At 36.8% G+C, this 27,802-nt stretch overlaps 1 protein-coding gene across 4 annotated transcripts in view; it reads right to left on the reverse strand.

The window, feature by feature from the left end:
* Positions 1-27,802, reverse strand: part of LOC106879211 (hepatocyte growth factor receptor) — a 172,367-nt gene that overhangs the window by 19,555 nt on the left and 125,010 nt on the right. For all 4 annotated transcript variants that reach the window (XM_052965647.2, XM_052965648.2, XM_052965649.2 and 1 more), the window contains 10 exons: positions 26,648-26,833; positions 24,563-24,694; positions 22,583-22,750; positions 20,965-21,110; positions 19,204-19,336; positions 17,175-17,311; positions 15,626-15,790; positions 10,720-10,822; positions 6,875-7,126; positions 4,830-4,991 (listed from right to left, as the gene is read on the reverse strand). In XM_052965647.2, coding sequence (XP_052821607.1) covers positions 4,830-4,991; positions 6,875-7,126; positions 10,720-10,822; positions 15,626-15,790; positions 17,175-17,311; positions 19,204-19,336; positions 20,965-21,110; positions 22,583-22,750; positions 24,563-24,694; positions 26,648-26,833 — 1,584 coding nt within the window. The remainder of the gene's footprint in view (positions 1-4,829; positions 4,992-6,874; positions 7,127-10,719; positions 10,823-15,625; positions 15,791-17,174; positions 17,312-19,203; positions 19,337-20,964; positions 21,111-22,582; positions 22,751-24,562; positions 24,695-26,647; positions 26,834-27,802) is intronic.

Genomic DNA, 27,802 nt, shown 5'->3' on the forward strand with positions numbered 1-27,802 from the left:
TAGAGGCATTTTGTCTGTCTTTACATTCTGAACTCAAATGCTGCTGAGGTTGACTTTGCCATTCATTCTTTTGGGGGTCGATAAAATAAGTACCAGTTGCATCCTGGGGTTGATGTAATCAACTTAGTCCCTTCTTTGAAACTGCTGGCCTTGTGCCAAAATTTGAAACCATTATAATTGAACATAAAAACAAACATTAATATATAAATTGCTGGCCTTGTGCCAAAATTAGAAAGGATTATCACCATCATCATCATTATTATTATTATTATTAAGAGGGTGGCGAGCTAGCAGAATCATTAAGATGCTGGATGAAATGCTTAGCAGTATTTCACCCATTGCTGCATTCTGAGTGCAAATTCTGCCGAGGTCAACTTTGCTTTTCATCCTTTTGGGGTTGATAAATTAAGTACCAGTTGCATACTGGGGTTGTTCTAATCGACTGGCCTCCCACCTCCCACCAAAATTTCAGGCCTTGTGCCTGTAATAGAAAGGATTATTATTGTAACTGTTATTAAAGCTATTAACTTTCTAAGGACTAGTTATGCTTGAACCCTTTATGATAGTGCAGGTACTCTATGTTCAACAGTGTTACTAGCAATACATTGACAGCATTATATTTGATAGCATCAACCCCAGTGCTCAACTGGTATTCATTTTATTGACTCTGAAAGGATGGAAAGCAAAGTTGACCATAATGGAATTTGAATTCAGAATGTAAAGCAGGAAGAAATACTACTGAACATTCTGTCTAGCTTGTTACCAATACTGACAGCTTGTCATCTTTGTACTCTATATTCTAAATGAATCCCTTCATAAACTAGAAGTAATACATAGATGTATTAATACTCTTTGATTCCTGTATATATTATGGTAGACACCATATTGGCAGAATAAGTTGGAGTGCCAAATTAAATACTTTACAATATCTAGTTTTGCCTGTTTATATTTTGAGTTTAAATTCAACCAGTCATCTTTGCATGTGGCTGTGTGGTAAGTAGCTTGCTTACCAACCACATGGTTCCGAGTTCAGTCCCACTGCATGGCACCTTGGGCAAGTGTCTTCTACTATAACCTCGGGCTGACCAAAGCCTTGTGAGTGGATTTGGTAGACAGAAACTGAAAGAAGCCCGTCGTATATATGTATATATATATATATGTGTGTGTGTCTGTCCCCCCACCATCGCTTGACAACCGATGCTGGTGTGTTTACGTCCCCGTAACTTAGCAGTTCGGCAAAAAGAGACCGATAGAATAAGTACTAGGCTTACAAAGAATAAGTCCTGGGGTCGATTTTCTCGACTACAGGCGGTACTCCAGCATGGCCGCAGTCAAATGACTGAAACAAGTAAAAGAGGTATAAACAAACTGATTATCACTCGTATTTTAGCAAGGATAATTATATTGACTACACCTGCCTCTTCATAAATATTTGTGGTCTTGTACAAATATCAAAAATCTTTATGGTGAACATGATGACTTCAGTGTGCTTTGGGCATACTCAGCTTGCTGGAATCAATCTTTTATAAAGTTAAGACTTAAGTGAGAAGTTTATGCATTCATAGTGGCTAAGATGCTAGTCCATCACAAGAAACCTTTCCCTAGTAAAATATAGTGTCTGTTCCCTACTGTTAGGTGATCTGAACCAATGAGTAAAACACTATCTTACTCAAAAATATAGATTATTCAACTTTACGATGAAAGTAAACAAACAAAGTTTGTTCTTTTTTAGAAGCGTTGAGATGTATTCTAAGATACAGAAATAAATTTATTTCTCAAACGCGTGATAATGCTATAAATAGCGAGATCAGGATAAATTATCCATTTATTGCAGAAAAATACGTTACTGGCCAGCCATGAGACTCGAACTTGCATCTCTGTGATGACGCGTCAAGTGTTTTTCTAAAATTGCAGAAGAATTCGTTGCTGGGCAGTTTAGTTTAATGGTAAAACACTTGACGCATAATCACAGAGATGTGAGTTCAAGTCTCATGGCTGGCCAGTAACGTATTTTTCTGCAATAAATGGATAATTTATCCTGATCATGCTATTTATAGCATTATCACGCATTTGAGAAATAAATTTATTTCTGTATCTTATATAAATTATTGTTATTGTAACACACATAAAATTTGAATTCATGGTACAAGTGTCAGCACCCTAAACATTCTCCCAAGGTCAAAGCTAATATATGTAAAAGATATGTAAAGGATAAAGGGTGCATTCCTCAAGAAGAGTTTGTAATTCTTATGGTACAATTAAAACTGATACACACTTACTCCTTCATAGATTCTTGACTGCTGTCATTACTAATTTACTCACAGTTTTCATCAAAAATGTTAAGTGGTGAAATGTGATTTAGTTTATATAAGATATTTAATAACTTGGATAATGACATAAAAACACACACAGGTCAGTGGATTGATATCAAATGTTGTGTGACTTTCTGCCCAACTTACACCATCGTTAAAAAAATAGTAAAAAGAACAAATGGAAATATAATCTGCCAATGACGACGATGATGACGGTGATGACAACGATAGGACTCTTGATGATGGTGGTAATGATTTTTGTATTGCAAAGTGTTACAAAATTGTTGGTTTCAAATTTCATAATCTACTAATCACTTGCCTACACACTCACACACACACACACACACATGGTACCTTGTTTCCTTAAAAACAAACTGTGGGTATTGCACAGTTTGGTGGAAGGATGGAAATTAGATAATAATAATAATAATAATAATAATAATAATAAAATGATGATGATGATGATGACAGCTATAATAACAACAATGGCAGTGATAATAATGATGATGATGGGGATAACAAACATGACCATCAATTATTTCAGTATCTATTTCCTCTGTATTTGTTTAAAAAGTTAAATGCTTTCTCTTTAATAGCTTCTTGCCATTTTATCCGACTGCTACTTCACAACAGACGTGACATGCCGTTACCATTTCCCAGCAGTTGGTATTCCCCTTGTTTATTTGATACTATACAAACACATGAAGAATAAACAAATTTAACAAAGAAAAGAAAAATACAACATAAATACAAAATAAAAAAAAAGGAAAAGCATAGTTGTATGGTTAAGAAATTCACTTCGCAACTACATGGTTCTCAGTTCAATTCCATGGTGTGATACCTTGGGCAAATGTATTCTTCTTTAGATGTGGACTGAACAACAACTTGTGAGAAGAGTTTGGTAGAGGGAAACAGTTCAGAAATCCATCATGTATATACATGAGTGCATGTGTATGTGTCTCCATGTATGTTTCAAAAATTAATTCTGCCTGCCTGCCCATCCAGTTCAGTCCATGTAGCACCTTGTGCAAATATCCTCAACTACAACACTAGGCCATCCAAAGCCTTCTAAATGGATTTGGTTGATGGAAACTGAAAGAAGCCTGTCATGAGTGTTGTTGATTTCCAATATTCTGCATAAAAGTGGTTGCCCATGGAAAATGGGACATTAAAATGGTGATGATGACGATCATCAACATCATCATTGTTTAACGTCCGCTTTCCATGCTAGCATAGGTTGGACGATTTGACTGAGGACTGGCAAGCCAGAAGGCTGCACCAGGCTCCAATCTGATCTGGCAGAGTTTCTACAGCTGGATGCCCTTCCTAATGCCAACCACTCTGAGAGTGTAGTGGGTGCTTTTACGTGCCACTGGCACGAGGGCCAGTCACATGGTACTGGCAACGGCCACGCTCAAAAAGCATGGCCAAACATATATTTACATGTACACACATGTATATGTATAAATATGTGTGTGTGTGTTTGTATGCTTATATGCTTGTGTTGCTGTCTATGTGATTACATCAGTCTAAAACCTAGTGTTGTTTATGTTGTGTCACTTTATAACCAATGACATAGCTGTTTGACCAAGAGAAATCAATGAAATAAATACCAGATTTAAATAAGCATTGGGGGTTAATTTGATTGACTACACCATTGAAAACAGTATCACAGCATGGCCACAACCCAATGGCTGAAACCAATAGATGAATAAAAGGAAGTAGTTCACAATATTATAAGTGCCGGTACTGCTGAGTGGTTAATAAGCTCACTTTGCAAATGTGAGGTTTCAGGTTCAGTCCCACTGTGGAGCATCTTAGGCAAGTGTCTTCTACTATAGCCCCAGGCCAACCAAAGCCTTGTTAGTGGATTTGGTAGATAGGAACTGAGCAGAAGCCTGTTGCATATTTATATGAGGGGATGCTGAAAAGTTCCTGGCTTTGGATAAAAGAAAATACAGGAGGATCAATTAATTATGATTTCATTCAACATATTCCCCTCACAGATTGCAGTGGTCCTTTAGGTTTTCTAAGACCTGTGAAAGAACTCAGAAGGTTGGGCTTCCAACCAGGTCTTTCATAATACCCTCAAAGCCAGGAACTTTTCAACACCCCACTCTCGTATATGTGTGTATTTTTGTGTGTCTCTGTAACTTAGCAGTTCAGCAAAAGAAACCAATAGAATAAGCACAAAACTTTAAAAATAAGCACTGAGATTGATTTGTTTGACTAAGCCAGTGGTTCCCAACCCTTTTATTTTGAGTTTTCCCATAGACCCCTTTCAATATGCTTATCCTTATGTGTGTATGTATGTATATACATATATATATGTATATATATAAATAAAATTTTGAATTTAGTTCACAGATCCTCAGTACTACTACCTTTGCAGACCACTAGGAGTCTGCAGACTCTAGGTTGGGAACCACTGGACTAAACCCTTCAAGGCTGCACCCCAGGATGGCTGCAATCCAATGACAGAAACAAGTAAAAAATAAAAGAAAGGATAATAGTTACCTTCACTTTTAATTTGAATTTTTTGGTGACATTTCTAGAAGGCATATTTTGAGGGACACATTTTATGAAAGATAGTGCCAACTTAGTGATTTTACAAGGAATTCTGCCATCAATTGTTATGTCTATGTCTTTTGATCTAGCAACCAGAGTTATGTTCATACCCTGGAATTAAAAAAAAAGAAACAGCTAAATAAAATAAACAATATCTATTTTATGCACAGCACAGCACAACACAAAGCTGAAAAATTGAAGTTAATTTGAATACTACTACAAAAAAAAAAAAAGACCTAATTATGAGTGAAATGGGAATGTAAGCACATCTTTTCTGTGCATATGATGTACAGAAAAAGAGGGAGTCTCCTGATGGACTGTTTCATTGTTTGTTGACTCTTCCTCAGAGGAGGTATAGAAGGCTTCCCGCCCCAATCAATAGCATAAAACATTCAAGTGATATAAAAAGTAGTCATAAATTAGGCTAGCACCACAATGGATAGCCTAAGTTGCATGTATGTGCTTTTGATGTCATATCATTAATTAAACAGTATCTCACAGAAACAATAAAATGGTTTCTTTTGACAAAACACTTATGTAGGTGATAGATGACTGAATCAGCCCATGTAATATATTACTGGTATTATAACAAACTGGTGGAACAATGAACTGAAATGATTTATGGTATTTGTTATGTTCTGATTTTAAATGCTACACGGGTTACCTTAGTTTTTATTTTTTTTCAGGTTCAATACAATACGAACCAGTCAAGTAACTAGGGGTAGCTTAATCAATAGTTGTCCCTATTCGTTATTTAGATGTGATCCAGAATGTGGATGTGTGTGTAATAGTAGTAGTTGTAGTAGCAATAGTAATGGTGGTGGTAGTGGTGGTGGAAATGGTAGCAGTTGTTGCAAAGGTGGTGGTTGTGGAGGTTGTAGTAGTAGTAGTAGTAGTAGTAGTGAGATATGTGAGCAGCTTTTAGATGTAGGAATCAACAATTGATCAGAACTAAAGTAATTCTGGCTCTGAAGTAACTTCTGTTTTAGCTATGATATAATCGGGATTTCACCATAAAAGATCATCAGCGATTATTTGTTTAGCATTTAAGGTTTTAACTGTGTGTTGGTCATGATTATAGAAGATATAGAGTTGTGAGTTCATTTGATAGGGAAGTGAATTTGCTTTGGTGTTGTTGAATGGAAAACAGCTCAAAGATTTAATGACAATCTTTCTACACACTAATGAACATATATATAGAATGATATTTAATGAACATATATATATTTAAAATCAGAAAGGCTGAACAGAATGACTGTGCTGTGTAGACAATGTAGACAAGGATTTCATGCATATCAACCTTCAAATAAATGATCTAACATGGGAGGTCTTCATGACCTGCTACAAATAGCAGTCAAATTTCCCTCAAATCACAAAAATATCTTATATAATGGAAAGGGCACACTAGATAATGTAGGCCTAGATAGTCCCCTAAAAAGTCACAGCTGTATGAATTTGACCACAAAGCTGCTCAACTAGAGTTGACCTGAAGCTAAACAACAATTTTCAAAGCAAGATGGATATAATTGATTTGTTGTTGGCACTCCGTCGCTTACGACATCGAGGGTTCAAGTTGATCCGATCAACGGAACAGCCTGCTCATGAAATTAACGTGCAAGTGGCTGAGCACTCCACAGACATGTGTACCCTTAATGTAGTTCTCGGGGATATTCAGTGTGACACAGTGTGACAAGGCTGACCCTTTGAATTACAGGCACAACAGAAACAGGAAGTAAGAGTGAGAGAAAGTTGTGGTGAAAGAGTACAGCAGGGTTCGCCACCATCCCCTCCCGGAGCCTCGTGGAGCTTTAGGTGTTTTCGCTCAATAAACACTCACAACGCCTGGTCTGGGAATCGAAACCGCGATCCTATGACCGCGAGCCCGCTGCCCTAACCACTGGGCCATTGTGCCTCCACATATATATAATTGATAGACAAAAGGAAAAGTATAACATTAGAGAAATATTAAACAAAATAGCTGAGAATTTTCTTACCTTTATTTCAACTTCTTTTGCACTTGTACTATATTCAAAGACATTATTATCTCCAGAGAATCGTTTAATAATAGGATCAGGATAGTAACGGAATCGACTTATCATTGGCTTTGTTGTTGATAAGTTGTAGAGGTCAACAACTCCATCCATGAGTAAATGAGTATCCACAGGTATTATTTGCTTTGTACTTCTACCAGGTATCTTAGGACTTTTGCAGTATAACCAAGTTCCTTCTTTGTTTGAGTGACATGGCTTAAGATTAAGAAGCAATATAATTAGGTTTGTGATCACACATTGCAAAAATAGATATCATCTGATTTTGAACTTTAAATATTGAATCACTAAACTGAATATTACACAAAATCTAGATATGACTAGGCTGATTAGACAATTTCATCAATTATTTCTTTCTTTTGGTTGGTTCATTTATAAAGTGTTGTCAGTTTATTGATTGATTTAAATTCATTAAATCATTTGAGCAAAACTATAATATTGTGTATTTCATATTCATATGTGGTTATTATTTTCTGCATGCTGAACATAGTTGTTTATTTGGAAATTCCAATTTCTTCAATAAGTATCTTTAGTTGGTTCAAATCATTATGGGAATCTGAACATCAGCCTGTCCAAAGCCTCCTAATGATATAAATCAACTAAAGGGCCATAAACAAATAACTACATTATCACAAGTAACATTCTGATATTTAACATAACAGAACTAAGGCGACTAAAGGCAGCAAGCTGGCTGAAACGTTAGCACGCTGGGCGAAATGCTTAGCGGTATTTCGTCTGCCGTTACGTTCTGAGTTCAAATTCCGCCGAGGTCGACTTTGCCTTTCATCCTTTCGGGGTCGATAAATTAAGTACCAGTTACACACTGGGGTCAATGCAATCGACTTAATCCATTTGTCTGTCCTTGTTTGTCCCCTCTGTGTTTAGCCCCTTGTGGGCAATAAAGAAATAAGAACTAAGGAGACATAGATGTAGAAAACTAACTGACTCAATGACTCACAAACATTGGAATTGAACTCATGACATTATTTCTTATCTATGAGGTGACATCATGGTGTTTTATCCTCTTCTTATCAACGTCTTCCTACATATAAACAAGTTCATTCAACCAATCAACGAGAATCCATAACATAGGGGATGAGACAGAGGTTCACATAAAGTGAATCAACTTTCTCCATCAATCTTTCTCGGTCATCAGCCAGCCTCATGTTTTCTCCCATCTTCCTCTTTGTTAATTCTGAACCACTTCCTTCATGATTTCTCTCTTTCTCTGGGGATTTGTCTGAATATGTTTACTAAAAGTAGGGTGTCATGATGTCATATGGCATTACAACTTCATTTTCCACCTTTCAACAATTGACAGAAGAGTTTCAGGGAATACTAAACTCCTTAACACTTTCTTTCCTAACACATTAGTTTAATGTTCAGATTATATTTTAGTTAACCTAAATTCTAACATAGATACAGCTTGTTGCTAATCTTGTTCTTGAGTAGCTTTCATTTAGCCTTGTTTTAATAGATCTACAGTTTGGAGTTGATCAACTAAATTATCATTCAAAACGTATTTTAATCTGTGGCCCTACTAGTTTATTTCAGAGCAAGCTGTTTTAAAATTTATGATTAAAAACACTTGCAATTACATCACGGAAGAGCCATGCTAACCACTTAGTAACAGACAAAACTATCAAATTCATTAAAATTTATCTGATGAGGTGTTAAAATTAATGTTGCACAACTGCAACCTATTGGCTGACATATAATCTCAGAATTAGTAAGGATTTTGTAATAATATTTGGTAGATATATTGGTCAAACAAGCCACTAATGGAGCAACTATGTGGTCACTCAACCGGCTAGAAATAGCAGCTAAATCTCTCTCTCAGATCATCTTCTCCCTTAAAAAAAAAAGGATAATATAAGATAAAATGTGTCCGCTAAGAAGGGATGGGAATGATCAGAAGAATCATCATCATCATTATAATCATCATTATCCTCATCATTTAATGTCTGTGTTCCATGCTGGTATGGTTGGACAGTTTTTATAGTCTGACAGATCCAAGGACTGCATCATGCTTTAGCAGGGTTTCTATGGCTGGATGCTCTTCCTAACACCAATTACTTTATTGTGTGTATTGAATGTTTTTTTTTATGCCACCAGCACTAGTGAGATTGCCATGCAACTTGCACGATTATGTACCCTGATGGAGAAATTTTATACTAAGAGATGAGTAGTAAAGAGGCATAAGGTATGAGAGAAAAGGGCCAGAGCAGAAGGGTTTCTTGTTGTAGAAGAGCTACATGACTATTCACATTAGCCTTTGACAAAATATCTACTCAACCAGTATTGACTTATGGCTGATTAACAACAAGAACACTATTTTGAACTTATCTTTGCAATTCTTCAGCTGAATTGCAACAATCAACAGGTGGGATGTTGTTGTTGCCACTGCCGTCGTTGTTTAACGTCAGCCTTCCATGCTGGCATGGGTGGGAAGGTACCACAAGAGCTGGCCAGGCCGAAGCCTGCACCAGATTTCTGTGACTGTTTTGGCAAGAATTTTACAGCTGGATGCCCTTCCTAACACCAACCACTCAGCAGAGTGAACTTAGTGCTTTTTATGTGGCACAAGCACAGGCGAGGTCAGTTTTGGCAAGGTTTTTACAGCTGGATCCCCTTCCTAAAACCAACCACACAGCAGAGTGGATTGAATAACAAATGGAAAATTTTTAAATCAGTAAAATGCTAGAATTAGAAAGGAGATTAAGGCATCAACATTTTCTAACACTTGGGATTAACCCATTACCTCCCATAATTCTATTAAGTGGAATTTTTTTTATGAAACTTTGATTTCTAGCATAAAACAGCCTTAGAAACACGCTGGAATGATCAAAATAACATTTTAAATAGAAATAAGCGAGATATTAGGTGAAAAATTAGCAAACCTCATTTGAATATCAGAGAAATATACCTAGTAGATATAGCAAAAAGGTTAGATATGTGTAAATATTGACAGAAAATTACGAAATTTGTAATTTTTAAGTGATCTCATATGAGATCACTGGTAGGTAATGGGTTAAAATATTAAAAAAAAAATTGGGAAGTTACAGAATAATTTTTCAGCTATGTGCCTATCTATATGCCTAGATAACCAAATAATTCATTGTTTATTATGTAAATTATGTATATATGAAAAGATATAATTTTTTTAGTCAAATGAACCTAAAGGAATTTTGTTGAGCCTAGGAAGAGCCATTATGCCAATATAACTAACACATGCACTGGTTCAATTCCACACTTTTATTAGTAGTCAATTGGTTAAATATCCAACTAACTAATTGATTGTTTAATTTGTTTGTTGGATATTTAACCAATTGACTAATAATAAAAGAGTGAAATTGAACCAGTGTGTGTGTTAATTATACTGACATAATGACTCTTCCTAGACACAACAGAATTTGTTTCAATACATGGATTCACATAAAGAATCTTGCAAACCAGATGCAAAAACGAAGTACGAACTAAAGGAAATATACGAAAAGAAACAGAAAACAAACAAAATTCTAATATATGTTAGAAGAAGAAATACGATTAAACACTTAAGTTCAGCAGTCATCACTGATACCTTCATCTATCATCAACATATTTTTTTTTATCTATTTACTATTTTGGCATCAGAGCATATTTTCAAGCATCTCAGTCCAATGTCACTGACCTCTTCTGCTATCAGCATTAGTAATGCTAGTAGTATGAGTATGTAAGTCTTGTCGATGAAACTGGTGGTATTTTTTGTTAGACAGTATCTTACATATTTCAGTTAGCTACTTATTTCTTACCTCTGTAGACAACGGCTGCTTTGATTCCACAGTAATGCCACTCAGCCTTGGTTCTGTTACAGTATTTAAATTTGTGCCAGAGAATTCTATACTTATGCCACCACTAGAATAAATAAATAAATATATAAACAGATATATAAGATGAATTAAAATAACTAATTACATAAAGAATAAAAAAGCAATATATAAAATAATTTTGATAATGAAAAATTAACGAAATATTCAAAAGCTGTATTTTCTCTAAAGAATTCATCATTCCTTCTAGAAGCCATGGAAGAAGAAGAAAAAGAAAGAAAAGATTTGACATTTCGATGGTTGTTGTAATACTCATGTCTTTTTTCCGTTAGTAGTTTCAGCAGTGATTACTAGGTTACAGACTTGGCTTGCCAGTAATTTACCAACATTATTCTATAGTGTCTGCTACCATTAATCAAATCTATTAATTAAATATTAAAGTCTTGTCATTAAAGTGCTATGATACTTCTGACTGACATACAAAAATTCTTTTAAAATATTTATTACATTCAGTATTTGCTGAGAACATTTCATCATAAATATCAAATTTTAAACTTGCCACTCTTTTTTTATTCTTTTATTTGTTTCAGTCATTTGACTGTGGCCATGCTGGAGCACCACCTTTAGTCGAACAAATCGACCCGAGGACTTATTCTTTGTAAGCCTAGTACTTATTCTATCGGTCTCTTTTGCCAAACCGCTAAATTACAGGAACATAAACACACCAACATCGGTTGTCAAGCGATGGTGGGGGGAAAAACCTCAGGCACACATATATGACGGGCTTCTTTCAGTTTCCATCTACCAAATCTACTCACAAGGCTTTGGTCGGCCTGAGGCTATAGTAGAAGACACTTGTCCAATGTGCCGTGCAGTTGGTAAGCAAGGTACTTACCACACAGCCACTCCTGCACCTATATAGAAACAAGATACACTTAGAGACAAGTTACTTGAAGCATTTAACGAAATAGAAGGGGATATAGCATCATACAACGTGGAAGACAATTGGAGATTTCTGCGGGACAACCTGTTGAAAGCCACCGACCAGATTTGTGGGTGGTGTAAGGTCCCCTCCCAACCCAGAGTAACGTGGTGGTGGAACAAGGAGGTAGACAGGGCTATTAGACAAAAGAAACAAGCTTGGAAGGACTGGAAGAACGGTGGTAGCAGGGAATTGTACCAATGTGCCAGAAGGGAGGCTAGGCGACAGGTTTATTTAGCCAGAGGGGAAGCAGATAAGGAAAGATTTGCCAATGTTCTGGGCCGTGAGGACCAAAGACTCGAGGTATTTCGGGTTGCAAGACAGTGTAGGAGAGAGAATAGTGATGTTGTAGGAGAGAAATGTGTTCGCATGGATGATGGTACGCTTGCATTAAATGAGGATGCAAAGAAAGAGGTCTGGAGATGCCACTACGATAGATTGCTTAATAAAGAGAATGAATGGGAGAAAGAGAGCCTGCCTTATGTCGACCCAATAGAGGGACCAGCTATCCGAGTTGATAGTACCAGGGTAGATAAAGCAATTAAGAGTATGAAGACCGGGAAAGCCCCCGGCCCATCAGGAATCACTGCAGAGATGCTCAAAATATCTGGCAGTGTTGGCTATAGCCTAGTCACCCGTATTACGAACCAGGTGATACACGAAGGAGTCATACCCTATGACTGGTGTAGCAGCATCATAGTCAACTGCTACAAAGGTAAAGGGGACGCTTTAGATACAAATAATTACAGAGGCATCAAGCTGTTAGATCAGGTTATGAAAGTTACAGAGAGGGTCATAGCCCAACTAATTAGGGAGCGAATCAATTTAGATGAGATGCAGTTTGGGTTCGTGCCAGGTAAAAGCACTACTGATGCCTTATTTCTAGTGAGACAGTTGCAAGAGAAATACCTAGCCAAGGATAAACCTCTGTACCTGGCTTTCGTTGACATGGAGAAAGCCTTTGACAGGGTCCCCCGATCCCTTATCTGGTGGTCAATGAGGAAACTTGGGATAGAAGAATGGCTAGTGAGAGCTGTGCGAGCCATGTACAGAGATGCGGCCAGTAAGGTGAGGGTTGGAAATGAGTACAGCAATGAATTCCGGGTAGAGGTAGGGGTCCACCAAGGTTCCGTCCTCAGCCCCCTATTATTTACCATAGTCCTCCAGGCAATCACAGAGGAGTTCAAGACAGGTTGCCCCTGGGAGCTCCTCTATGCTGATGACCTTGCCCTAATTGCGGAGTCACTATCAGAACTAGAGGAGAAGTTTCAGGTGTGGAAGCAAGGTCTAGAACTGAAGGGCCTTAGAGTCAACCTAGCTAAAACCAAAATCCTAATAAGTAGGAAGGTAGATAAAACACAAACCCCTTCAGGTAGATGGCCCTGCTCAGTATGTAGAAAAGGAGTAGGTAGTAACTCTATAAGATGTACCCGGTGCAAGCTATGGACACATAAGAGGTGCAGCAACATCAAAGGCAGGTTAACTAGCAAGTTAGTTTTTGTTTGTGGCAGATGTTCAGGTGCAATAAAGACTGCAAACAAACAGGAAACAACTTCTATCTCATTCCAGGGTGAAAAACTAGAGGTAGTCGATAGCTTCCGCTATCTGGGCGACCAAGTTAGTAGTGGGGGTGGGTGCGCTGAAAGTGTAGCTGCTAGAATAAGAATAGCCTGGGCAAAGTTTAGAGAGCTCTTACCCCTGCTGGCGACAAAGGGACTCTCACTCAGAGTAAAAGGCAGACTGTATGACGCATGCGTACGAACAACCATGCTACATGGCAGTGAAACATGGGCTGTAACTGCTGAGGACATACGTAAGCTCGCAAGGAATGAAGCCAGTATGCTCCGTTGGATGTGTAATGTCAATGTGAATACCCGTCAGAGTGTAAGTATCTTGAGAGAAAAGCTGAACATTAGAAGCATCAGTTGTGGCGTGCAAGAGAGACGATTGCGCTGGTATGGACATGTGGTGAGAATGGAGGAGGATAGCTGCGTGAAAAAGTGCCACACCCTAACAGTTGAGGGAACCCGTGGAAGAGGTAGGCCCAGGAAGACCTGGGCTGAGGTGGTGAGGCAAGACCTTCGTACATTGGGCCTCACCGAGGCGATGACTACGGACCGAGACCTTTGGAAATGGGCTGTGCGTGAGAAGACCCGGCAAGCCAAGTAAGATCGTTGCCAGTGCCCCTGGACTGGTTCTTGTGCGGGTGGCACATGAGATGCACCATTTTGAGCGTGGCCGTTGCCAGTACCGCCTGACTGGCTCCTGTAGGATTTTCGAGCGAGATCGTTGCCAGTGCCCCTGGACTGGCTTGTGCGGGTGGCACATAAAAGACACCATTTCGAGCGTGGCCGTTTTCGTGCGGGTGACACGTAAAAGCACCCACTACACTCTCTGAGTGGTTGGCGTTAGGAAGGGCATCCAGCTGTAGAAACTCTGCCAAATCAGACTGGAGCCTGGTGTTGCCATCCGGTTTCACCAGTCCTCAGTCAAATCGTCCAACCCATGCTAGCATGGAAAGCGGACGTTAAACGATGATGATGATGATGATGATACACTAATTTTTAAGAAGTGGATTCCATAGTTGAATGTAGACAGATAAAGAAATTGAAAACAGCATTCAACAGAATAATCATTTCACAAATAGATTACTATGTATTGATAGTTTTTATTTTAATTGAGTATCCTTTTCTATTGCCATCATCGTTAATCTTACGTTCATTTTTCTGTGCCAGTGTTAGTTGTGTATTGGTTCATAATACGGCTGCATTTCACACTTATTGGTTCTAGTTCTAGTTCCTGTAAGGTTCAATGTTCTGAAATTTGATCAGACTGTTTCTCTCTAGGAATTACTGATGTAGAATAATTTCTACAATCAGCACCTTCTAACACCAATTCCTTTTGTGATTTCTCTGTTAGCAACCTTCATTCACAATACATACTCTAATATTCTTAAACCAATACAGTCATTTCTCTGACATACATTTTATGATAGCGCTAATATCCTCCAGTCACTTATTCTCTTTAGTTGTCTTTGATAGATAAGCATTACTCATCGGTTTCTTAAGGCTTTGTCACAAGAGAAAAAGCTATGGCCATGATCCTTTTTAGGATGAGAAGAAGAAAGTTATCCTCAGACTGGATATTTGGCTAGAATACTTGCAACAGAGTGAACGCTAATAAATACATGGAAGAGCCAAGTGGTTGTATTAACCCTTTTGATACGAAAACCACCACTGTTTTAATAGTACAATTCCATTTTAAAGTGATCTAAATTAAAACCTTCTTTCAAAATTCCATGTTAGATTATGTTCCAAACACCAGCTTAATAATGACAAAGAGATAGTCTACTAAATTCTTCATTATTTTCAAAATTAATCAAAGCAAAAGCAGTGTATTTCAACAGAAATATGGTAATAAGAGGGTTAAACCTGGTGGTAGATTAAGTCAAAAACAGGAAGAAATTCTCTGACAGACTTCCACACAATGTTGAGCAAAGTCTACACAAATGGCTTTCATTAACTAGAGGCTAAGGTAGAAGATGCTTCAAAGTGCCTTAGAGTAGGATTGAATCCAAAAGTATGTAGCTGAAAGCAGACTTCTTAATCACATAACCATGCCTGTATCTATAGTTAGATTATATACATCTTGTTCTTTTCCAATTACTTAAGATTCTTTGCATTCATGGCTCGAAATCATTCAGACAATGTCATAACCTAAATTTCTCCTTTAAATATTTAAAAAGAAATTTTAAATGCTTCATACAATCAGTTGACCCTTTTCATGGTGATAATATCTTGTTTCCAGCAAAGTTAGAAATTCATGAAAATTGTTTCCTCCCTTAACTGTAACTCTCTTAACCATTACTCAATCCAACCCCAACAGAATGTAATTAATTTCATGACCCACCTTTGGATGCTGTGTGTTGAGTTAACATGAGAAATTGTTGGGTCTTCTGTATAGTTGAATTTGTCAGTTTGCTTCATAATACTACCATCAATGATGACTATTAGACTGCCTTGAACTGGATAATCAACTGATGGTGTTTTGGCAATGATTTCAGTATCTGTTCGTCTGAAAGCAAATGAAAATACACAATTATATGAACTTGCTTTAAACTCATTCCAGGTAGTATTTTTCTGCTAAATTAGAAGTAAATGCACAGGTTACAATCATGAAACCAAAGTTTTGTTTGTTGTCAAATACAGACTCGGCGTCTTTAGCTTCACATTCAAAGTTACAAAAAGAAAATATATCATTCTATGAACACATGTAACATGTACAGCATTTTTGATGTCCACAAGTTGGTTTAAGTTGTGTGCATGTGTCTACATGTGTTTTGTGTGTGTATATGAGTTTGCCTACTACACTGTTTGTACTTGTATCTTATATTTAGTTTTTTATTTATTCGTTTATTTACTTATATAAAAAACAAATAAAATAACTAAATAGAAGACATGGGTACAAATAATGTAGCAAGCAAACAAACACACACACACACAAATACAAATGTGTGATGAAAGAGCTTTGACTAAGAAACAAAAATAATAATAAAGCTGAAGCAATGACCAAACATATCGTGTGTGTTATTTACATTTAATGGATATTTGTCCTCATCTTGCTTGTTGTTAACGTTTCGGCTGATATACCCTCAGGCTTCATCAGGTTTCTTAGGGAAATTTAGAACCTGGATTCTCATTCCTAAGGTGTTTTTCAATATTATTATTATTATTATTATTATTATTCAATTCACTGCCTGGAATTGAACTTGGAATCTTGGGGTTAGTAGCCCGTGCTCTTAACCACTATGCCATATGCCTGTGTTTTTTTTTTTTTTTTTTTTAAGAGATGAGAAATTATTTACATTATTTACATTTGATGGATATGTGTCTTCATCTTGTTTGTTGTTAACACAACGTTTCAGCTGATATACCCTCCAGCCTTCTTCAGGTGTCTTTAGAGTTGAACACATCACAGCAAGACAATGAGAATAACTTCAAGTAGTTGTTTGACATGCTAAATGTCTTCCCTTAAATTTAACCCTACTTTCTGGTGGCAGGTAGTATTGTATTTACTTAATGGAATAACAATCCTACTAGAAATTCTGGGCTCAGCTGGTTCCAGTTGACAGCATCCAGTCCTAGGCCCCTGCCCTTATGTCCAGGGTTATAGAATGGGCCACTGGGAGCAGGAAGGTGAATGTGGCAACAGTGACTGATGAGAGACTAACAATTTAGTAATGTTATCAAACATTGCGAGTCACATGGCAGTGTAACTGAATTTTATTACTGATAGAGGGATTAAAAGATTAAAGGGAGGGATTACCTCATGGGAGAGTGGCATCACCTGATTTGCCAACTTCAATGCCCTCAAATCTTACAAAAAACAAAACAAAACAAAAAACAAACAAACAAAAGAATGCATATAAATGTCAAATAGAATTGATTCTAATACTTACTTTACAATTGTGAAATTTCTTGACTTTATCATAACAGTTGCTGAAGAACCAATATTTAGCTTGGTTCCAGTGATAGTACATCTTGTGCCACCAGATTTGGGTCCAAATTTTGGAGTAAAATTATAGATTTCTGGCTTCTGTATTTTATGAAAAAGATGATAAAAATGAAAACAATGTGACTAAAAGCTCGAATAGTGAAATATAAATGATTTCTTTTGAGTAGGAACAAAAGGAGGTAGAATTTACACTACCCCATAGTCCTTGGGTAACTTTAGGAAAGTCTATTCCATGGCATTTAGATATCAAAAACTGGTTGTCAAATCATCTGGGATCATTAACTTGAGATGATCTAGCATCTTACTCTGCAGAAAATGGTATCTCTTGTCTACGTCATGAAATCAAGACTAAGAACCAACATCATACTGATGTCAACTTTGACTTTTATGCTTCTATCAAGTACTAGGGTCAACATAAGTGACCAATCTTAAGGCTGTGAGCTGGCAGAATCGTTAGCACAGCAGGCAAAATGCTCAGTGAAGTTTTGTCTGTCTTTATATCCTAAGTTCAAATTCCGCTTGAGGTTGACTTTATCCTTCATTCTTTTGGGTTGATAAAATAAGTACCAGTTGAGCATTGGTGTCAATGTAATTAACCTACCCCTCCCCTGAAATCACTAGCTTTGTGCCAAAATTTGAAACCAATATCACTGACTAACCTTTCCCCACAAATTTCAAGCCTTTGTAAGAAACTGTTATTAAGAGCAGTGGATTGACATAATCACAAGAGTATCAGTGAAAAGTGCCTTGTGGTATCTGCTTTGACTTTTTATCTTCTCAGTGCAGCTTCTACTAAAACCATCTTTGCTTTCATTCTTTCAGGTTTCATAAAGTAAAAGTCAAGTCCTGGGGTTGATTTAACTGAATAAGCCTTACCCAAAAATTTCTGGCAATAATGTTTGTAAACGAAACTATTGAAGAAGCTTCTATGTAGCTGCTTAATCTGCAAGAAATTGCTTCCAAATCTCCCTCAAACTGCACACTACTGTCTTAGGACACATAAGGTAGTACACAAAATCATGGGGTGGCTATGGCTGGAACATCTTGACTGTAGGTCTGTTTGATCAGATTCAACAGAGTCAAAACAGTAGCATATCCATTAACCCTCCATAGCAGTAGGTTGTGAAAGTACTGAAGAAGACATGGTAACCAATGAATAAGACTGTACATCATATGACTAGTTAGAAATCACAATTAAATCTGTCTCAAATTGTACCTCACCATCTTAAAAACTGAGAAGTTACTCAGAATATTACTATTCTAAAATGAGGGATACTCAACCAAGATCCATTTACAAGAGTTAGTTTAAGCTGGACGGGAGAAACAATTATTAAAGAAAACTTGTTTTTTATTAATCTTTCCTAAACTTTATTTAACTGACCTGTTCCCAAACCCATTCTTTCATTTCATCACAGTGGCATTGTGACAATTTTAATTGGTTTAATCACGATGATGATCATCATCAGCATCACCATCATTTAATGTCCATGCTAGCACGGGATGGATGGTTTGACTGAGGCTCATAAGCTGAGGGGGCTATATCAGATTCCAGTCTGATTTGGCATGGATGCCCTTCCTAATGCCAACCACTCTGAGAGTATAATGGGTGCTTTTATGTACCAGTTACATGACACTGGCATTGACCACATTGCCTCCATGAGGCCCAACATTCATATGGTGTTTTTTATGTGCCACTGGCATAGGTGCCAGTTATGTGACACCTGCATCAGTCATATTACCTCTGTGATGATGATCATTATCATCATTATTATTCTTATCATCTTATATTCTTATCACTATCATTCTTTTCATCTTACCAGCAACTTTGATTTCCAGAATTTTAGTGTCAATCAGAAATGATTACTCTTCATTTAATGAGGATATTCAGAACAAGAATTATACATTGATACTGAGGATAAATTCCAAAAGGAGAAAAATCAAGGAATATGTCTCTATATTATGGGTATACTTACATAGAAATAGAAAAATTCGTCACTGCTGTTTTGTCCACTGATATTTGGTTGATTTGACACTTTACTGACTGCCTTTGCTGTTACGTGAATACTGCTTACATTATCTTTCTGTTTCTGAGTCAGGCATTTAATCCTGAAATTATATATAACAAAAGAAAAAGTAAAGCCATTCAAGTGAAAGATATTAAAACACATGAGTTGTCATTGTTTAACTTTGAGTTAACTCTGACCAACAGGTATATGAACACAGACATTCTAGACCAGTGGTTTTCAAAGTGGGCGGTACTGCCTCCAATGGAGCACTGGGCATATTGAAGTGGGTATTAGGCTTTAGGGATTGGTGGGGTAACATAATTAACATGCTAAATTTTATCTATAGTAGTAATTATTATTAAATTATTAAATTATAAAGTGCGATATTCGAGCAATTTTGCTATTCAACTTCAAAAAAGGACATAAAACAGCTGAAACAATTGCAATATCAATTAAACATTTGGTGAGGAAATGACCAGTGAGTGGTCAGCTCGAAAATAGTTTAAACGATTTTGCAGTGGAGACCTGAGCCTTCAAGATGGTGAGCGTAGTGGACACTCATCTGTCATTGATGATAATTAATTAAAGACTGTCATTGAAAAAGATCCATGCAAAACCACTCGAGAACTGGCAAAAGAACTTCAAGTTGGCCAGCAACCATTTGCATGCGATCGGGAAATTAAAAAAAAAAACTCGACAAATGGGTACCACATGATTTAAATTAAAATCAAAAAATGTGCAAATATGAAATTTGCTTGTTGCTTCTTTTCTGTAACCAGACCGATCCATTTCTTGACTGTATTGTAACTTGCGATGAAAAGAGGATTCTGTACAATAATAAAAGACGTTCTTTCAGCCTATGTGCCTACCTATATTTCTATCTATCTATCTCCATTGTCATGGAAGCTCTCTCAAAAAAACAAAAGCAATGTTCTCTTCTTCTAAACAAAACCCCCACAAAACATCAGTTTTGTATAAATGAACAAGCTGTTTGTACATTTACAAAATTTTATTTGACAAGTTTGAGAAACGAACGGAAGTGTGAATGATAATGAAAAAAATACAAAGATTTTTTCCAAAATTCTGACGACTTTTTCTCTCAATATATATATATATATATACACACACACACATACATAAAAGAAGAAAAGCAGCTGCAAATATACCATTTGCACTAACCTGTAATCCTCATACTTGCAACTTCTGTGGGCTCCTTTGCAAATTGTTGGCAGAACTCAAATTTCACATTTGACATAAACATTATGACTGACAAAGGAAGTGTAGGTTGTCAGATCCTCATACATCAAAACTGATGGGAGAGTCCATCATATGTATGTGTGTGTGTGTGTGTGTATGGATGGATGTGTGCATGCATGGGTGTGAATATGTGCTACTGTCTCCCTGCCTTGACATTGTGTGATGGTTGCACATGAGTGTCATTGTCATACAGTGTTCTTAATTACGAAATTTTCTGTGGAAACATGTCAGGTCATGGTGAAATATTACCTTATCTGGAAATAGGTGAAGGTTTGTGACAGGAAGGACATCTATGTTTAGACAATCTGCCTTAACAAATTCTGTCTAACTCATGCAAGCATTGAAAAGTGAACACTAAAACAATGATGAGATCGAAATCCTGCAAGTTTTTTTTTAAGTTGCAGGTCTTTACAATTTCTACTAATCTAATAACAACAATAACAAATAAAGAGGAAAATCATATAAGCTTACATTGTCTCATTATATTCTAGTACAAGACATTCTTTGTCTTTGATATGGACCTGAATGATAGCATTTTCGTCATTTATATTGGTGAAATAATCACCTTTGATGGTCAAGACTGTTCTGCCCTCAAATGGACCGGATTTTGGATAAATCTAAGAAAAAATGAAAACAAAAAAATTTCTTTTAAAATAAGTTCTTATCTTATGCAAGTATTAATTGTATAGCTCTAAACATTTAGATATTTGTATCTAATCTTTAGGGTAGATGCCATTATTTAGAGCGACAGACATAAGTAGAGTAACTCAGTAGAATTAGGCAGTGTATTCCAGCTCAGGGTGCTAATACCCACACAGAGTGGTAAAATACATTTTAGAGGGTACTGGAAATTAAATTAACCCTTTAGCATGTAGATTGACCATATCTGGCCTATGTTTTCTATCTCTTTTATGTTCAAACCTACTAGATCCAGCATCTCACATCTACCCTGCAATGTCATTCTAAAATGAAATTTCTTCAAAATCTCTTAGATACAAGATAACACATGATTAATTTTTTTCAGTTTCGTTTTCCTGTCACTATTTGTGTTTTCATTGAGGTGGCTCCATTGGCCACTACTGAAAGTCATGTAACCACTCTCCAAGTTTTTCAGCTTTGCCGAGATCACACAGTTTGTGGTATATCATATCATGATCCACTTTGTCAAAAGCTTTTGCAAAATCAAGGTATATTACATCCACATTTGAGTTGTTGAGTAACTGCCTCATCACCCAGTCATTATGTTGTAAGAGCTGGGTCAGACAGCTCCTACCTGGTCGAAAACCATGCTGGGTATCACTCAGCAAGTTATTTTCTTCAAGGAATGCGATTAGTTTCCCTCTGACTATCCATTCCATGACTTTGCTGATGCGTGAAGTCAGAGAAGTAGGCCTATAGTTTTTGGTATCTGTTCTGCTTCCCCCTTTATGGATTTGGCAAGAAAGTAGAAAGCAAAGGACTACTGATGAGGTTACAGACGTGTGACAAAAGAACTCTGGCCGAAATACAATTTATATAAAATAAAGCTGAAGCAAGTGAACACCAAATATATAGCGCATATGTTTTCATTGGTTAAACTGGCAACATGACCATCCCCAAATACAACTATATCTGTTTCAACACATGAGTTCATATCAAGAATCTTGCAAAACGAATATATAAACAATTAATATTTAATTTTGAATAAAATAGTAATTTTCCCCTTTAAGAAAAAAAAAAAAATATCAAGTACCCGTGATTCAAAAATATCTCATAAAAATATAGCGAGAATTTTTATCAAGTCTATGGCACTCACAAAGAAAAAAGAAAGTAAAAAGTAAAAAAAAGGACATGAATATGCATGACATCTCTACAATTACCCGACCAAGAACTAACTGGATAAATCTATGGAATCCTGCATGTGCAATGTTATCGGCAGCCACAGACGTTTCAGACACTATCCTGCATTTAACCTGCATGTTACTCAAACTTTTGTACGTAGACTTGAACTTTCTTCACATGCACTGCCTTCCCTCACCTGATCAATTAATAAAAAGTTAAAATATGATATATGTATATAAAGAAAGAAAAAAAAAAAGATGATTCTTACAGATGTTATAACAGGTTTACAGAAATCTGGATACCATGCACTTTCCTTGCATGCAGAGTGTGTTGTGCACTTATTCTTACACCAGCCACATTTTGTAACATCGTTTGCTGTTACACAGGTTCGACAACTTGAATAAACATTACAGGAGACAAGTGGAAATCGAGTCACCTGAAATATAATTATCAAAATGAGAAGTAGTCATTTTCAAACATAAATAAATGAATAAATATTCAATATCCTTAATTAGCAGTCCAACAACTGGATATCCATAAAATAAGTAACACACTAAAATAAGTTCTGAGATTGAAATGATCACTTAAGCCTTTGAAGGGGAGTCTCAGCATAGCCGTGGCTCAATGACTGAAACCATTAAAAGTATAAAGTAGAATATATATGTGTATGTGTGTGTGTGTGTGCTGTACAATCCAGTAAAGGAATGAAAGAATGTGTATATGATTAAGTATACTGTTCACCCTATGCATCATTTTAAAGAAGAAAATGACACATTAGATGAAGTAGTCTTACTTACACCCTAAAGAAATGGTACAGGCAGAGATAGAATACCTTTGATCAAAGGTTCATTCAATCACAACTGACCTTGGGGTAATAATCAACACAACCAATAGCAGTAACATTGGCATGTAGTTAAAAAGATCATCTCACAAATATGTAGTTTCACTTTTGATTCTACTGTGTTTCAAATCATTTCTACTTGATACACAACACAGATTTCAAGCAATGTTTTTTGACTGGTTGTAACTGCCATACGTTTACTAAACTAGTTCTTATTGTGAAGGAGCAGGGTTACCACCACCATTGCTGTCATCATTTAATGTCCACTTTCCATGCTGGCATGAGTTAGATGGTTTGACTAAAACTGATAAGCTGAAGAGCTGCACCAGGTTCCAGTCTGATTATTTGGCATGGTTTCTACAGCTAGGTGCCCTTCCCAATGCCAACCAATGATGATGATGATGGTCATGTAATACTGCTGACTGTTTTAATATTTGAAACCTTTTGGTTTAGCAAAGCCTACAGTTTTGTGACATAAGTATGAAATGGTTTTATTGGTGATTTTTGGAGGGGCTCCAGTTTTTGGTACTTAAGTTTTGCTTGGAAATCTACTGATCTTCCAACTAATTTGTCTGGAAACTTAAAAAACAAGAATTGGTGTGCCTTCTGGTTTGAAAGGGTAGGTTCTCTTAAACCAAAACACTCCAGGACTGGCTACAATTTTTTTGACAACAATGCCCATGCTGACAAATATGAACAGACTTAGCTAGTGTGTAGTGGACACAGCTTTGGCCATTCATCAAATATTATCTGATGAGCGTGGCCGTTGATCGTTACCAACGTTGCCTCCCTGGCACTTGTGCCAGTGGCACATGAAAAGACATTCGAACGAGATCGTTGCCAGTGCTGATGGACTGGCTCCTGTGCAGGTGGCACGTAAAACACACCATTTCGAGCATGGCTGTCGACAGTTCCGCCTGACTGTCCCTTGTGCCGGTGGCACGTAAAACACCCACTACACTCTCGGAGTGGTTGGCGTTAGGAAGGGCATCCAGCTGTAGAAACTCTGCCAAATCAGATTGGAGCCTGGTGTCGCCTCCTGGTTCACCAGTCCTCAGTCAAATCGTCCAACCCATGCTAGCATGGAAAGTGGACGTTAAGCGATGATGATGATGATGATGATTGTGCATGTATCTTATGTGCATGAAACTCCAAATAGCAATTGAGTGAATCCTCAGCAGGATTTGAACACAGAAATGTGAGGCTACAAACTTGATATAACACATCTTGATTAATGCTGTGTTATTTGCATTGACACAATCCCTTTGATATTTGTCGTCTCTAGACCAATAAATATTGCGACTTTTATCGGATGATTTGCTGAAAATGTGTGACATTCACAAAGACTGAATTAATAGGTAGGTAATTAGAATATGAGTTAACTAAGTGTGACAATATGAAAATTACCTTAGAACCACTTAGCATATAAGCTGTTTTGTTCCCTATTAATTCAAGGTCCCTTTCAATTGGATGACCACTTCCTTCACTTACATCATAATCCATTACAATGTGAAACTTATTTTCTATAGTAGTTTTTCTCTGAAAGGGAAAAAAATTGCTTAAGTTTTGACAATTACTTCAGATAGTCAATGAACAGATGAATAGGTAGATAAAGGACTTCAGAAAAAGATTTGATTCTTGATTGATTTACATTTCACTTTTACTATCCTTCAAGTGAGTCAAAGTTGAAGTTCTTATGTGATCACTCTAACTGCTAGAAATAGCAGTAAAAAAGCCCTGTAAAAGAACTCAGAAGGCTTTTCACAACACCCTTAAAGCCAGGGTTTCAATAAGATCTGTTAGCAATTCAAAATACTTGTAGCTTTGTAACTATACATGATAGAACTAAATTGAACTCTCACTTTATAGACACCCTGCATATGTGTTTGTGTGCGTGTGTGTGCGTGTGTGTGTGTGTGTTTGTTCTCCACCACTGCTTGACAACCATTGCTGGTTTGCTTATGTTCCCATAACACAGCAGTTCTACAAAAAGCGACCAATAAAATAAGCACCAAGCTTTAAAAAGAAGTACTGGGGTCAATTCATCCAACTAAAAATTCTTCAAGGCTGTGCCCCAGCGTGGCCACAGTCTAATGACTGAAACAAGCATAAGATAAAAGGTAACTGAATGATAAAAACATTTTCTTTTCTTGATTTAAAAAAAAGTAAGAATTATCATTGTCATCTTCCTTTTTTATGTCTGCCTTTCTTACATAAGCATGCATTGGATGAGACTTGAAATGAGGTACTATTCTACCACCAGATGTCCTTCCTATCACTGACTTGTTTCCAGGTTAGGTACTTAGTCCTGTGGAATTTCAAACAAACTGCACAGAAGCTGGACATGGTTTTATGGCAAACACAGACATTGACACCACCACCTCAATGGCAATTCTGTTTTGTGTTAAGTGTATCAACCCCCCCCCCCCCCCGCACAGTCTGAGCTTTCTTCTATAGAGTGTGTCTCTAATAATTTGACTCATAAGAGATTGGTAAGCTACAAGTATAGAGAACATTTGACACATATGTGAAAAGTTTGAGAAAAAACCCTCCAAAAAACCGATTTCTTACATTTAAGTGATATTCCTTTCTACTATGAGTACAAGGCCTGTAATTTTAGGGGGGGGGGGCACTAGTTGATTACATTGACTTCAGTACACAACTATTATTTATTTCATTGATTCAAAAATGATGACAAGTAAAGTCAACCTTGGCAGAATTTGAACTCAGAATGTAAACAGTTGAAATGCCACCAGCAGACATTAGAAACATACTTTGAGCCATGTTAATCAGCATGTTCATCTTTTGTGACTCAGATTGCATCTTACAATGTTTAATGATATTTACCTAAAAAAATCGTAACAGTTAACTCTTAATTTTTACGAGTAGTTTCTTTTGAGACTAAGTTTGCTGTGACAGTTCTCCAAATTTACACTGAAATAAACTAAGAGGCAGTTTTGATTAAAGTATATCTAGAAATCAAAGGAAATGACCACTATTCCCTTCAAACTTTGCTTTTGTGATCTGGACATCAATGTTTTGAAACTCACCTATTTTCCATTACATTTCAGGCAGATTCAGTACTGAGTTGCTGAAGCAGCATTTTCTAGAACCTAGAAGTTTCTAAAAGCTTCAAGAATTTCTAGAAAGTTCTGGCAACATAGATGGCAGTATGAATACAGAAATCGTATGCTCAACAGATCAGTTTATGTCTAGCTGTCCAAAAAGGGAGATAATCGATTACCTCTCTTTCTATCATTCTATTTTACTCACAGAAAGCAATTTAAATATACTCTATTTGGTGTTAAACTAGATCAAGTCTTGTTCTGACTAGATTTCCATGTGTATAGCGTATGCCAACAGTTCCCTTATAAATGAAAATAGGTAAAGGAAGTGCAATCACCACATGCTGCAAACATCAATCTGAAAATGTGCTTGATCACCAAGAACCACTGGAGAGAAGAAAGGAAAGGAAAAAGAAACAAAACTTACAATTTTCAGTAAATGACCATCTATTGTTCCAAGAAGATAAACTGGGCGGTGCTCCCAGGTATAGAGTTGTATTGCAGTTATGTAAGTGGATAGATTGAATGAAGCTGTCACTGCTATCGGCTTTCTTTTAGAAATGTACACGTTGTTAGCAATACCACATGTTTCCTCTGTGATACCATCGTGGACCTGTTAAACAGAAAGATATTGGTTTCTGAATCAAGAAAAATGATAGACAGGAAGATAATGTAAAAACATAACAGTGGTGGTGTAAATGATGATGATGATGAGGAAACTGAGTGGCACTCTGGGCAAGTGTCTTACCATTGTCCCAGGTTGAGTAAAACTTTGTGAATGGGTGTTTGCATGTGCACGAGTGTGTGTGTATACATGTATATGTATGTTCATGTATCACTGAATGTCTGTGTTTGTTTACATCTCCCTTCTACAAAAGTTGTGACATATGAGCAGTGTTGTCGCCAATTTTCCAGTCAACAAATCATTCTCTTGCTTTGTCTTCAAAGCTATAATGGAATAAGAGATCCCTTACTAGCAAAACAGATAAAAGTTAGCTGCAGCAAGAGCATTCAGCTGTAAAACATTGTCTCGCTGTGTGGTAAGTAACTTGCTTACCAACCACATGGTTCCGGGTTCAGTCCCACTGCATGGCACCTTCGGCAAGTGCCTTCTACTATAGCCTTGGGCCGACCAAAGCCTTGTGAGTGGATTTGGTAGACGGAAACTGAAAGAAGCCCGTCATATATATATATATATATATATATATATATATATATATATATATATATATATATATATATATATATATATATATATTATATATGTATATGTATGTATGTGTGTGTATATGTTTGTGTGTCTGTGTTTGTTCCCCTAACATCGCTTGACAACCAATGCTGGTGTGTTTAGGTCCCCGTAACTTAGCGGTTCGGCAAAAGTGACCGATAAAATAAGTACTAGGCATCCAAAGAATAAGTCCTGGGGTCGATTTGCTCGACTAAAGGCGGTGCTCCAGCATGGCCGCAGTCAAATGACTGAAACAAGTAAAGAGTATGTAAACCGTCAAGCATGGAAAAATGGAAATAAAGCATAAATGTGAATATTTAATGTTTTAACTTCTATTATCATTTCGATCTAGAG

This window comes from Octopus bimaculoides, chromosome 2, assembly GCF_046866305.1.
Source record: "Octopus bimaculoides isolate indiv1 chromosome 2, ASM4686630v1, whole genome shotgun sequence".
Taxonomy (NCBI): domain Eukaryota; kingdom Metazoa; phylum Mollusca; class Cephalopoda; order Octopoda; family Octopodidae; genus Octopus; species Octopus bimaculoides.